Source organism: Lissotriton helveticus, chromosome 11, assembly GCF_964261635.1.
Source record: "Lissotriton helveticus chromosome 11, aLisHel1.1, whole genome shotgun sequence".
NCBI lineage: Eukaryota > Metazoa > Chordata > Amphibia > Caudata > Salamandridae > Lissotriton > Lissotriton helveticus.
The window spans coordinates 1,010,482,963-1,010,497,835 of NC_136072.1; the positions used below are offsets into that span (position 1 = coordinate 1,010,482,963).

General features: G+C 46.3%; 1 protein-coding gene across 1 annotated transcript in view; it reads left to right on the forward strand.

Moving 5' to 3' along the window:
* The window catches only part of SART3 (spliceosome associated factor 3, U4/U6 recycling protein), a 542,493-nt gene extending 538,754 nt beyond the window's left edge, over positions 1 to 3,739 (forward strand). The window contains exon 19 of the mRNA XM_078667411.1: positions 2,749 to 3,739. Coding sequence (XP_078523537.1) covers positions 2,749 to 2,929 — 181 coding nt within the window. The 3' untranslated portion in view covers positions 2,930 to 3,739. The remainder of the gene's footprint in view (positions 1 to 2,748) is intronic.
* Positions 3,740 to 14,873: the final 11,134 nt, after the last annotated feature.

A 14,873-nucleotide genomic window follows, 5' to 3' on the forward strand; every position in this document is an offset into this window, starting at 1 on the left:
TTTCCAAAATACATGCGGACCTACGGGCCTTCATATGGCTGGGCAAACAGCCTAGAGTGGCGCTGACCACGCTACAAAGACACCAATACAGCGGGGGGATCTCGCTCCCGAATTTAGAGGCTTATTACTGGGCGGAACACTTGGCCCCGATCAATGACTGGTTGCATGCACAGGCCGACCATCCCTCCTATGCGTTAGAGCGCCACAAGTTGGCACCCAGACACATACTATCTTATCTATATGGGGGGACTGGCCGAAGGCATCTCCTACCGGCAACCGAAATCACCATAAATGCTTGGCATGCCGCAATGAAACGAACGGGATGGGATGGGAAGCCTACGAGACAGAAGCCAATCTGGCACTGTACGTGGCTGACGGAATTACACAAACTAACTGGATATAGACGATGGGATGATATAGGAATTTCTACATTAGGAGATATAATTGCCAAAGGGCAACTGAAGTTGTTTGCGGCATTAACCACAGAATTCGGACTGCACCCCACACAGCGATACAAATACATCAGACTCAAACATGCCTGGGGGGCCCAAAATATCAGCGCCCCGGAGCTGGTGGACTTTGCCCCACTCGAAGGCAGGCTCCTGCAGGAGCACATTCAGCAGAAGGCGGTCTCCCTAACATACAAAACCCTCACCAATAACATGTTAGGTGATTTGGCCAAACTTAGGCAGCAGTGGGAGACAGACGTGGGTGGCATGGAGGACATTGACTGGGAACTAGTGTTGACACATCCTAGAGAGGTGGCCGTTAAATCCCAACTCCGTCTAATCCAATTTAATGTTCTACATAGAACTTATTTTGATAGGGTGCGGCTCCGGAAAATGGGGAGGGTAGATGATGATAGGTGCTTAAGATGCCAGGGCCCCAGGGGAGACTTTTTCCATGTTCTGTGGTCATGCACTAAAATACAGGGATACTGGTCCAACATTTTTACGAAACTGAATGCAGTCCTGGAGAGTCAAATTCAACTCGACCCTAAGCTAGCCCTACTAGGCATGACGAATGATGTAGATCTGACACGTCCTTTATTGGCCTTTCTGGTGCTGGCCTTGGTAGTGGCCAAAAGGGACATAGCGAAACACTGGGGGGCGCCGGAGATACCGTCGCTAGAAGAGTGGAGGAGAGGATTAGACCTATATATGGCGGCTGAGAGAGTCACATATAAAGCACGGGGATGCCCTAGGAAGTTCCGCAGAGTATGGGGGAAATGGAGAACTTATCACGGCCTGGATGTGGGGCTGTAATGGGGCACCGGCGGGAGGCACACAGTGGGATACAGGGGGATTCTATGACGATTAGACTGTCGATGACACGAGGGAGTGTTGGCCTTGCAGTCCTGTTCATCTTGAAACTATTTGCATCAAATTGGGTAATGATACGGGGGGAGGTGGGAGTAAGGGGGAAAAATGTGAGCCATACTACTGACATACTACTGACATGATTGTAATGTTTAGTTATGAAAAAATGCAAATAAAACTGGTTTTAAAAAAATATATATATCAAATCCCTTTTTAGATGTTGGCTCGAGGTCGCATTTACTCTGTGTAGTCTCACCCATTGTTTCCAAAGCATAACGTGGCCTTTTTGTAGCCCCTTGCTCATAATAGGATTTCTTTGTTTCCTAGCTTAGTTGTCTGCTCTTGATTCAATAGATGTCCTTCCTATTCTTGTGTTTATCTTGCCAATTACCATTTAGGTTTCAGTGTTCGGAATGGATGAGTTGTAGCCTTCCACTGCTATTTCAGAGGGCTTCTATGTTTTCTTTATTGCCTAGGACTCCTCTGTCCTCCCCTGCTCCCTCTCCTTCACACTCCCTTTTAAATATTTAGTATTTTATTTTTTTTGCGAAAGATTGATGACTGCAAAATGTTACCAGACTGTCGCTTCAATTTTTTGTACTGTTTGTTGCCCACCATGTAGTTTTAATACATTTCAATTTACCATTCGAACATGGCATGTGGCCTTCTCAATCATTGAAATTAATGACATAAAAAAGGCACTTTTTCAAAAATGTACTAAGATTGTGTATATTGCCTACTTGCCATGGATTTCAAACCACTACTTTAAAGATGAGAGAAACGGTGGTATGCCAACATTGTAGCTCTCGAGCCTGGATCCTACTAAAGCAGTGACCAGAGAAGTATGGTCTGGCGCTAGTAAGGAAAGCTCATTCTGAAAAGCTGGAATTTAAAGAAGCGGACTGATTCAGCTGTCAAGATCTTAAAGCCAGGAGTACTTCAAATATAGCACTCAAGCTTCTATTACCTTCGCTGGTGAAAGGTATGGCTCCATTTCAGGAGACTAGAAGGCAGGGCTGTACAGTCCCCACCACCCACAGACAGAATCTCTTTTTTGTCATCTGTGTTCAGTTTGAAGCATTCACATGTTTTGTTGGCAAGTTTCAAGATGACACGAAATTCTTCCTCCAGCAAATACCTAAGTACTGGTGAAAGCTAGCAACCTATCTCACAATATAGAAATCATCCTTGCTATATTGCATGCCTCTTTTTTCCTTTTTTAAAGAAATAACAATGCATTTTAATCTTACCACAGTGAAACTCCCTTTGTCCTGTATTGTAACTTTCTATGGGAAATGGGCAAACAAAATCCAAATTTTCATAGGCTGTAGAAACTTGCAGGTAATGGTTTAAATGATATAAACAATACATGAACATTTTGTCAGTGATTTAATACATTTTACCTCACTTATCCATCAATTTATTTCAGGCGAGGACGGGGAAGAACCCAGCTCGCAATGATGCCTCGAGCACTGCATCGACAGACCATGCCAGCTGTAAAAGCAGAGAATGGAACAATGCAGGAAGATTCAACAACCTCTTCTCCATCTGCAGAAGAGCCAAAAAAGATGTCAAATGCAGACTTTGCCAGAATGCTCCTCAAAAAGTAAAGTTGTATTGTTTCTGGAAAACATGAACTCACCTCTGTGGAAGTCATTTTGGATTTTTTCCAGCAATATAAAGGAAAAACAGTTGTAAACCATTTTTAAAGATACTGTTGAAAATTGTGATTATCACCTGTATTTATCGTAGAGGAAGGGGACTGTGCAAATATGGTTTTTAAAATGCCTTGTGTGATTGAAAGATTGAAATTGATGCGGTTGATCTCTCATATTGAGGGTATGGACTGCATGTACTTCCTTTATTGCTTAGACACCTTACATTTCAAGATTATAAAAAACGGAGGCATTAAACCCTTGAAACGTTTATACAGTTCCATCCATTTAAACATATCAGCTGGTGGCATACATGACTTCTCAATACACTTTTGAGGTATTCCACAGTACTTTCTACCCACCCTATCTGTAACCGTGATATATTTTTTTTCCTTTTAAATTCAATTTAGCATTTGTTTGTACTGTCACCACAATGGCCTACTTTATAACTGGGTGGGGAAGAAGTAGTTGTGTGCAGTATATGAAATGGATGTTTCAATGAAAATGTTATTTTCTTTTTTTTATATTGTGCATTGGTAAATACGTTTTGGCACATTATTTGAAGGTTTCCTGCAGCCAAAAACTGGAAGTAATAGATATGCTTTATTCCCAGATTGTTTGTTGTGGATCATTCTTTCTGTTAACCTGGTTATATACCTTCTTACACGGGGGTAATGGGTGATTTTATGTTGTTATTTTTGTTCCATGTACAATGTAAAATGCAGATAAAATGTTTTTGTTTTTTATTAAAACAGTTCCTCTTTACCGTTTTGTTGTGTATTAATCTAGACCGACTCTGATCAGCTATGCAAAGGACATGAATTTGCCTTCTTGATTAGTTTTCTGCCGTAACTTTTAAATGTTTATTAGAAATTAAAGGAAAACAGTCTTTCAGCGCAGATCACAGGATGAATTCCCAAGATACTCATTTGCTTTGTTAAACGGCTCTTAATGTTACAACTATATCGCTTTCAAAGCACATGGCTTGGTTTGATTAGGAGGGAGCGACTCGCACAAAGCGACAGCCTATGATTTACGTACCTAAATATTATTCAAAAAGGATACCAGTGAGCACTTAACTCAGCATACAGAGAATTGGAAAACAATTATTTGTATCACCCTTCTGAGGTGAATACATTTATTTTTGTTTATTTTATTTGAGTTTTTTTGTAAAGCATTGCTAACCACTCTTTGGTGGCCTCCGAGAACTTTAAGGGTGTACTAAGACTTAAAAGGAAGTGGTGACTAACAATATGGTACAGATTGCTGGAGCTGGTGGTGGGGAAGCAGTCAACTCTCTGGCAGTGATCTACAGTGCCTGAAGATGCACATAGTAAAATAGCTAGTTTACAAAGACTTTGGAGGGTAAGAGTTCAGAGAGTTGGGTGGAGAGTCTAAACTTCTAACGAGGCCAAACGTTCTTATAACTGAGGGTGGCTTGCATGAAAAGTTGAGGCTTTAAATCTTTTGAATTTGAAATAGTCCTTTTGCATCTGTTGAAGAGGTAGGGTATTGAACAATGAGAAGTCCTATATGTGGAGAGATCGGCCACCAGACATACTGTACCCGAATGGTAGGGTAAACCAATGCACTTTTTGTCAGACCTAAGTTTTCTTGTCTTCTGACAAGAGATGCATTTGTGAGATGAATTGGTGTAGCGCTGACTGCTTGGGAGAAGCTTCCTGAGTTTTGTTTTCTTTTCTGTAATGACTAATAGCTAGAAGTACACCCTGACGTCATTACATCTAAAGTGAAAGTTAAAGGAGCCAATGAGCTTGTTTTACTTTTATTCCATCTGATTGAGACTTCTAGCTGCAGATTCCTTACCTTAGAATATTCACCATGCCTCAGACTGGATCTGCACATTTTTGAGCAGTCCCCTTGCTCTGGATCCGTATAGACACAGCTTTGCGGCCTCCTCCGGAGCCCGTTCCAGTTGCCCCAAACCAATAGTGATTTCAGACTCCCGATACGGACCTGGACTGGCTTCGATCAGGCCCACATTGCCTGAATTGGAGATGGAGTCCTGTTTCTCTGAAGGGCCCTCTGAGGAACACGAAAGGTGGGGATCTGAGGATAATTATGGCTAGTCCAACCTCCTAGCAGAGTACATGGTCAACAGCACCTGGTATGATGTCTTGGCTGATGCATGTGGTCTGGACACCTCACCAGAAACTGGCCTTCTCTCCTACCATAGTGGCTTTGAAGGAAGGGGCGTCTATCGCAATGGTTATCCAGAGGACGGCGGAGGCCGTGGACTTTCAGCTGCTCATGGTTGAGGTCAAGACCATTGTCTTCACAGAGCGGCTTCAACCCGGGGGTGTCCCTTTCAGAACCGTACTCCCCTTCAATGTAGCCTTCACTGATGTCCCAGGCTATTGTTGACAGGAAAGATGCAGCAAAATTTACTATCCGATGCGGATTGGATATGACCGACTCAACGGGCAGAGACAGTGCTTTCACAGTGTCATTCCTTATGGACATGCCCTTTGACTGCACTCGCCACCTTGGTGACAAGGCGGATTCAGCAGTTGAATGTTTTAACCCTTTCGCTGCCAGGCCTTTTCCCCCACAGTGCTAAGCCTTTTTTTGGGCTATTTGGGATAATTTGTGCTTTGGCCTTCACAACATTTTTTTACACATAAGCTATCCACTCTAAATTTGCATCCTTTTTCTCCAACATCCTGGGGATTCTAAATGGCATGAATAAAAGGTTTTCTATGTTGAAGTCACCATTTTCCCGGCTTTCAGGAACATGTAGAGCTGAATCAGAAAACCTATCTTTTTACCACATTGTTGGCATTTTTCGAAGAGGTACCCCACTTTTCCTAGTTTTTGTGTTTTCAACCTTTTTCCAGTTTGTGCTGGAAACCACTGTGAACCCCATCTTAAATCCTGGAGAGCTATAGATTTCAGAAAAGTAGACAGAATTCTGAATTCAACAAGGGGCCATTTGTGTAGACTCCAAGGTTTTCCCAAAGAAACTAGCTTTTGAAATAAAAAGAAATAGTGAAAATGAGGAGGGAACAAATTTGCGACAACGTTTTTATTTGTAACTTCTCATCATGATGGCCGATGTATAAAAAAAAAAAGCAGTATACCATTCCATCTGCTAAACCTTTCTGGTTGAGGGGATATATAGAGTTTGTGGTTTTTCCAAGAACTCATACACCCACAGCCAATAACCAAGCTACACTTTGCACAGGTTTTTCATTCTGTACCGGATATAGAGCAATTCATATGGTAAATTATAAAGAGTGAAAAATAGGTATCAATGAAACCTATGCATTTTCGAAATGGGCACAAGATATGGAGTTTGGAATCAGTGATCATTTGCTCATCTCTGAATTTGTGGGTACCCATAATAGCATATGAAGTAAAGGGCATTTCTCAAAATATCTTCTTTCTTACACACTAGCCTACATTTGGATGGCTCAAATGCCCAAAAATATAATTGGTAATAACACCTGTTCTACTAATCTGTTTTCCCCCAAGTCTCTCGATAAAAATGGCACCACACATATGTTGATGAGAAAGTGCTGAAAACATAACATGGACCACAGCACCGAAACCGCCCTCCTAGCCACAACAGATGACATTGCTCCCTCCTCGACAGAGGGGAGACTGTGGCGCTCATCCTCCTGGACCTCTCCGCAGCCTTAGACACAGTCTCTCACCGCACCCTAGCCCGCAGACTTCACAACGCAGGGTTCTGGAACAAGGCTCTTGACTGGATCCACTCATTCCTCTCCAGCAGCACGCTGTGGGTCTGACACCTACCCTTCCTCTTGGATCCCATTCCGACTACCTGCAGAGTGCCCAAGGATCCTCCATCAGTCCCACCCTGTTCAACGTCTACATGGCCCTGCTTGCCTCCATCGTCCGATCCCACGGACACAATATGGTAACCTACGCAGACGACACCCAACTCATCCTCTCTCTATCCAACAAACACAACCTCTCCAAACACAACTTTCAAGAAGGTATGGAAACAGTCGCCAGGTGGATGAAGAACAGCTGCCTACAACTCAACACGGACAAGACTAAAGTACTCATCATGGGCTCACACTCCAACGCCTGAAACGACACCTGGTGGCCCTCCGCCCTCGGGAACCCGCCCTACCCCACAATCATGCATACAACCTCAGAATCATCCTGGACTCCGAACTTTAAATGGACCGCCACGTCAACACTGTCTCATCCTCCTGTTTCCACAACCTCCGACTCCTACAAAAGACCTTCAATTGGCTCACCCTCGAACACAGAAAAACCATCACCCACGCCCTCATCAGCAGCAGACTGGACTACGGAAACATTCTCTATGCCGGAATCAACAAGAACGTCACCCGCAAACTCCAGAACGCCTCCACCAGACTAGTCCTCAACCTACCGTGCCACTGCCACATCACCCAACACCTGCGGACACTACATTGGCTCCCCATCCAGAAGAGAATCACCTTCAAGCTTCTCATCCACCAAGATCCCTACGCTCAGCCCAGCTCTCCCTTGCTGCGGTGCCGTGCATCAAGAAGACCAGAACAGGAGGACTCTCCTTCTCCTTTCTCGTGTCCAAGGCACTGAACACTCTCCCACTCCGCCTCAGTCAGACGCCAACACTCCTAGTTCTCGAAGGACCTCATAAGCTGGCTCTTCGATGGAGCACCATGAACATTCGAGATCTGCGCCCCCCCGGCGCCTTGAGACCCCCTCGGGTGAGTAGCTTTTCTTAACAAACCATGATTGCTTGAATGTACACCTAAAACGTTGCCTTCTATTGCGCATTTTCCTTGTATTTCTGTGACGTAAACTTCAGGAATCCACAACATTCCTTCCACCCAGCTTTCTCCCACCTATCCCATTAAAAGCGCTGCCCCACTTGTTTAGCTGGGCCTAGTGTCCCGGACAGGAATAGATCAAACAAAGGTCAATGAGTGACCGTTTGCAAGGACAACTTATTTTGACTTGATCCGTTCCTGTCGCGGGGGAATTGGGCCCAGCTACTCAAGTACCGCAGACTTACTATTGGGACAAGTGGGGAAATGCTGGGTGGTAAGAGTTTTGTGGATTGCTTCTGATTCTGGAAGAATACAACACAGAAGTGCAAGGAAAATGTGCGATTTTATTCAAATTTTGAGTTTTGCAGGGAAGTGTAGGTAAGACATCTTTGTGGGATCCACTTGAGGCAAACAACCCTGTATTTTCAGAAATGCATGGCTTTGGTAGGCTTTAATGGGTGACTGCTGTACCCAGGCCCAAAAACTGCAGCTCCCCCTTTTGTTGATGTGGCCACATTGCATCTACACACCTGGGGGAATCTAGGGTGGGGTGACTTATGTGATTCTCACCAGGTTTTCTTACCCAGAAGCCCTTGCAAACGTCAAACTTTGACCAAAAGACACACTCCTGACATTTATGTGATGGAAAGTTCAGGAATCTGCAGGGAGCAACTAATTTCCACCAGCTACCACTCTCCCAAGTCTCCCGATAAAAATCGTACCTCACTTGTGTGGGTAGGGCTAGTACCCACTACAGGAGTGTCCTCAAAAGCCATCATGGACAGATTACATTTTTCAACTGAAAACCGATCCTTTTTTTGCAATGTTCCTAGCTGTGGATTTTGAGACCTAGTTCAGTCCGCTCCTAGGGAAACCTAGCAAACCTGTTCATTTTCAAAAATAGACACCTTGGAGAATACAGGGTGTAGTGACTTGTGTGTCTCCCACCAGGTTTTCCTACCCAGAAGCCATTGCATACCTCACAATTTGCCTAATATTGCAAAGAAAGGGTCAGTTTTCTGTTGAAAAATATAATTGCAAACATAACATCCTTGGTGTCTAGTGGGTCCCACCGACAAGGGGGAGGGGGCTTCCCTAACAAAAAACAAAGCTCTGGTGATTTACAGGATTGGATTCCTGTGCCACGATCACAGCCCCACCCACGATCGTGGAGCAGGAATCCACAACAGACACAGAAAGGAAAAACTCTCCTTTCCCTTTGTGTCTGTTTGCCTACTAATCCCCCTGACCCCCACTTCTCGGCTAAGGACTTACCCGATTAGTGTTCTCTCTTCTGGACACGCTGGAAGCAAATGGCTTCCAGCGCATCCTCGACAGCATCTAATGACATTGGCGCTCCGTGCAAACGCTGATGTCATCGGATCACCAAGGGGGAAGAGGGGGGGTCGGATTGTGGCAGCAGAAGCACTTCCACTGCCACCACCAATAGAGACCGGTCTCGGGGGGCCATGGGGGTAGCGCCAGCACTCCCAACGCAGTTGGGTACCAGGAAGGAGTGGGGCCATCCTCAGCACATGACCACCATAGCTGAGGATGGCTCCAGGCTGGTTCCTAGTAGCACTACTTTGGATGCAAAGAATCAAATGGCGAATACAATTTATTCTTAATAGTTTCTGAAAAACAATTTCAAGACACAGCGATGCAGTGAATATTGGTGCAAAATGAACGTGCTCTGTTTAGAAGTGATACACTCAAGTGATAAATCGTGATTAAAATCAACAAGTGTATCAACAAACAAGAACAGCACGACCCTTTAAAGCAATTTCTCAACAGTTGTATAAGGGCTGTGTTTTTAAAGTCAACTGCGTTTCAATCCCAATAAAAATGGCAGGATCATCATCAGGACTTGGGGATACAACAAGCCCAAGTGAGAGCTTAAGCAATAATAGAGAAAGAGTGATTAGAGTGAGGCTAGGAAAAAGAAAAGTGTGCCAGTACTAGGCATAGGCAATATACATGAGAACAAACTTGCATTATGGAAGGTAATGCGGTTGCTAAAGGAGGGTGTGTCTGGTGACAAGCCACAGGAACAGGGAGCCGGAATGGCCTACATAAAAAGAAATGGAAATGGCCATGGTACCACCCCTAAAATGTTGCAAACCGTGTTTCCTCATGAGGGGTACTATTCTGGCCCCTCCTGAGGGGATAAAGCCCACTAGACACCAGGGATGGTAACAACTAATAAAAAATATAGGGGTGGGGGCTTCTATTATGGACAAACCCATGTCACCACCACAACAAAGGGCTCAACCATTTTTCTGCTCCCCCCCGGGCAATTAGCAACAGTCTGCCTGGGGGGCAAAAAGTCCATTAGACACTGAAGAGAGGTAAAAAAAAAACATATCGGTGGTAGCCACCAACTATGGGCATGTCAATGCCCCCTCCCAAAAAAAAGTTCAAAAGTCTTTTTGCCCCACCTGGGTAGTGGATGGTTGCAAATATCACCAATCCGCCCACTCGGGAGGGCAGAAAGCCCACTAGACAGCAGGGAAAGATATTAGAAAGAAGACATATGGGTGGGGGCTGCCCACCATGAGAATAGCCATTCCTCCACCCCAAAAGGGAACAGTCTTTCTGCCCCCCCTCCCCCGGGGGGGGGGGTGTATAAAACAACTACCCTTTATTCTGCTTCCCCTCCAGCCAGGGGCAGAAAACCCACTAGACACAGTGATACAAATAATGTACAAAGTGGAGAGGTGGGGGCTCTTCATTATGGGCAGATGGATGTTGTGTCCTTTTGGGGGAGTTACCCCAAATCTGCTGGGTTTGGGGGTTAGAAAGCCCACTAGACACCAGGGATTTTGAATTTGGGACAAAAGAAAGGGGTGTGGTCTTTGTACTCTGACATTGGTCTTACACCCACTCCAAAAGTATTGAAATCGTTTTTCTACCTCCCTCTCAGGGACAGACAGGGGTTTGCCTCCAATTTGTCCCTGGGGGGTAGAAAGCCCACTAGACACCAAGGAAGTGCCAAAACAAACAAATGGGAGATGGTGGCCTACCCACGCATTGAGCCATACCCACCGCCCAGGAAGTGGCAATAGGGCCTTACTGCCCCCTGGGGGCAGAAAGGTTTGTCTCAATATGGAAGCTTACCCCAAATCTGCCCCGCAAGGTGGTTAGTAAGCCCTCAAGACACTAGGGATTTTGCATTTGGGGCAAAAGTAAGGGATGCAGGCGTTGCACTCTGGCATTGGCCACACCCCACCCCAAAAGGGACAAAACCCATCTTTCGGCCCCTCCTCAGTAGCAGACAGGGGAGGGGGGAATTGCCCTAAATTTGACCCTGGGGGAATAGCTAGAATATTTGTTTTTTTAAATAATGGGGTGGGTCTGGCCCATCCGGACATCAGCTCCCACCCTCAACCCTACTGCTTAAACCGTTTTCTGCTCCCCTGTGGACTAAAACATATAATCCCAATGGCAAGCAAGAGGACGTTTGATTATTTTGGGTGTTTTTACATATAGGCCAGAAGAGTGGGGCTAAATCCTAAATCTGATAGAGACTTCTAGCTGAAGATTCCTTACCTTTGAATTTCCCAGGCATCAGGCTGGATCTGAAAACGTTTGCTGAGCAATACCCCTTGCGTGCGGTATCAGATGGGTCCATTCGGCTCTGCGTGACGTCTGCTTCTGTAGCGTCAGTTATGACGTCGCGGTGCATATATAGGCACCACCCAGGCACACAGACGTCCGTTCTTTTCTTCCCGCGCCAGTTGAGCGCCGATCTGGGAAGAGCTACCCTTCTGCTGCTTTTTAGCAAGCTTTTTTCTTGACTTTTGTTGAAATTTTCGGAATCTGACTTCGTGTGCGAGAGATGTCTTCGAGGAAGGCAGGTTTCAAACCATGCAGGACTTGTACCCGCATGATGTCCGTTACCAAACCCCGCGTATGTGTTTGGTGTCTCAATCGCAACCACGATATGAAGCCATGTTCGGACTGTTGGGCGATGGCTCCAGAGACCTTGAGGGAGCGAGTGATGAAGTTACTCGTGGTCGGCTGGTGACACCGTCAAGCGAGACTCCAAGGAGGTCACGCTCTTGTTCGAAGAAGAGGAGGTTGCGGGACCGCTCCCGGTACCCTAAGTCCTCTTCCTCTCATTCGAGGTCCTTGGGACACTCTGGGGAAGAGGCACGAGAATAAGAAGAAGTCCAAGCAGACTTCGGCTTCTCCTCAACTGTCGCCCGTCATCAAGAGAGGTAATGAGCACTGATGCTTTAGGCACTGTTCTGCAGAGCCGGAGCCAGAGTCGACTTCACGCCTCCTCACCCTTTCTTGGAGCTGGAGTGACTCCTGCTCAAATAAGAGTTTTACGAGGCCATGACCTGCATGTTTGAGAGGAACGACCCCGCTGGCGAGCCTGCGGGGTCAGAAGGGGTCCCATTGGATTTGACTCCGCCACGACGCCGGTGCTGCCTAAGGCATCCGATCCCAGATCCTGTTCCATATAACTTTATTGGAGCGCTGAGCGATTCGGTTGGCATTGAAAGTATTTCTTCTCTCTGTCATGGGGAAGCTAGTGCAGCGTTCACGGACAACAACACCGCCATATGGTACTGCAACAAGCGGGGTGGGGTTGTGGACCCTTTGTCGAGAGGCTTTGCGTCTCTGGACATGGCTAGAACAGCAGGGCATAACACTGGTTGTTCAACACCTGGCAGGTTCTCTGAATGCCAGGACGGACAAACTCTGCCGTCGATGCCTAGCGGAACACGAATGGCGTCCTCAGTCAGAGGTGGCGCATGGTCTCTCTCAGCCGTGGGGAGAACCTTGGTTAGATTTGTTCGCTTCCAAAGAGAACGCGTAGTGTCAGCGGTACTGCACGCTGGAGTTTCCAAGGCGGCTATCACTCGGTGACTCTTTTCATCGTAGTGGAGCTCAGGCCTGATGTACACCTTTCCGCCCTTACCACTCCTGCTCAGGGTTTTGAAGAAGATCAGGAGTGACCAGGCCCATGTCATTCTTGTGACTCTGGACTGGGCAAGGAGAGTCTGGTTCCCACAGCTTCTGAGTATGAGTATCAATCCTCCAATCAGGATGCCCCTTCGGGAGGATCTTCTGGTGTAGCAACAAGGAAGGGTTCTCCACCCGAACCTGTCAACTCTGCTCCTCCATGCATTGAGATTGAACGACGACAGTTTATAGCTTTTCACCTTCCTCCCAAAGTCTGTAATCTTATTCTGGCAGCCAGGCTGCCCTCCACTAAAATGGTACACGCCTGCTGTTGACAGAAATTTGTATTATACTGTACAGGAATGTCCATTGACCCTCTTTCTGCTCCTCTTTCTACTGTTCTGTATTCATTCTAACCCTTGCCCAGCAGGGCTCTGCCTTGGAAACTCTCAAGGGTTACCTATCTGCTCTGTCTGCTTTTTTGAGGCTGCCAGACCAGCCCTCTCTCTTCAAGTCTCCTATTGTAAATAGATTTCTTAACGGGGTTGGCTCCCTTATTTCCACCCACGCCCTTTATTATGCCGCAATGGGATCTTAATTTGGTCCTCACCTACATGATGTGTGCTCCCTTTGAGCTTGTGCACAATTGTCCCCTCTGGCTGTTGACCAGCAAAACAGCCTTCTTAGTGGCGATTACATCTCCCCGGAGGGTGAGTGAGTTGCTGGTGTTATCCAGCTCGCCTCCTTATCTTATGTCCTTTCCTTGACAAGGTGGTGCTTTGTACCAGGGCATCTTTTTTGCCAAAGGTTGTGACCCATTTCCATCTCGGTCAGTCCATCACTTTGCCCAACTTCTTTGCGCCCCCACATCCCTCTAAGGAGGAAGAGCGTCTTCACCTTCTGGACCCAAAAAGAGTGTTGTCGTTCTACCTGGACAGTGCAAAAGAGTTCCGGGTGAATGACCAACTCTTTTTGGGGTATGTGGGAGCAAAGAAGGGAAGGGCAGTGCAGAAAAGGACCATTTCTCGCTGGGTTGTTCTCTGCATCAAAATCTGTTATGCCTTGGCGAAGAAGCAGCCTCCTGAGGGATCAAGGGCCCATTCCACCAGGGGAAAGTCTGTGACTACGGCCTTGGCGCCAGATGTTCCAGTCCTAGACATCTGTCAGGCAGCAATGTTGGCTTCTTTGCACATGTTCTCAAAACATTACTGCCTTGATAGTCAAGTGCGCAGGGATGGACATTTTGCCCGTTCAGCCCTGCAAGACTTCTTAGTCTAGGATGTGAGTCCGCAACCCACCACCACGATGGTATTGCTTGGGTATCTGATTCAAAGGTAAGGAATCTTCAGCTAGAAGTCTCTATCAGATGAACAAGTTTCTTACCTTCGGTAATGCATTATCTGGTAGAGACTCTATCTAGCTGCAGATTCCTTACAGCTTCACCCATGCCTCCCCGTTTTGTGGACTGATTGTAGGGCTAGGGTTGTTCCCCTTTTCAGGGCCCTAGTTGTATACACGACTACGTCAGTTAAATCGTGGCTCTGTGCTTATGGCGTGGTAAGTACGAAAAGTACAGACATTTGTGCGCCTGGGTGGTGCCTATATAAGCACTGTGACATCATAACCGACCCTGCCGACATCAAGTGGTGACAAATGGAGCCACCTGACACAGCGCACAAGTGGTATTGCTCAGCAAAAGTTTCTGGATCCAGCCTGCTACCTGGGAAATTCAAAGGTAAGGAATCTGCAGCTAGATAGTCTCTCCCAGATAATGCTTTACCAAAGGTAAGTAACGTGTTCTGTTGTCCTACTTGCCATGGTGAATGACTGTACTTTTTGCGCTTGGGTAGGCCACCACCTGGGGAAACCTACCATAACTAGACATTTATATAAACTAGACACCCGTAGTAATCTAGAGTGGTGGTCTATGTGCGGGTCCCACAACATTTTCTTACAATGTCCTGCAAACCTCAAACATTGCCTAAAATCATGCATTTCTGCGACATAAAGTTCCCAAATGCACTGGGTTCCAGGAAATTCCTACCACTCAGCGCTCCCCCACTTCTCCCGATAAAAGCCCTACCCCACTTGTGTGGCTGGTCCTAAAGCCCAAAACAAGAATGGATCAAACCAGTCAATGGTAATCCTCGCATTGTAATTCTTTTGACCTTGGTTTGTTAACTTCCTGACACAGGCGCTCTGCTCAGCCA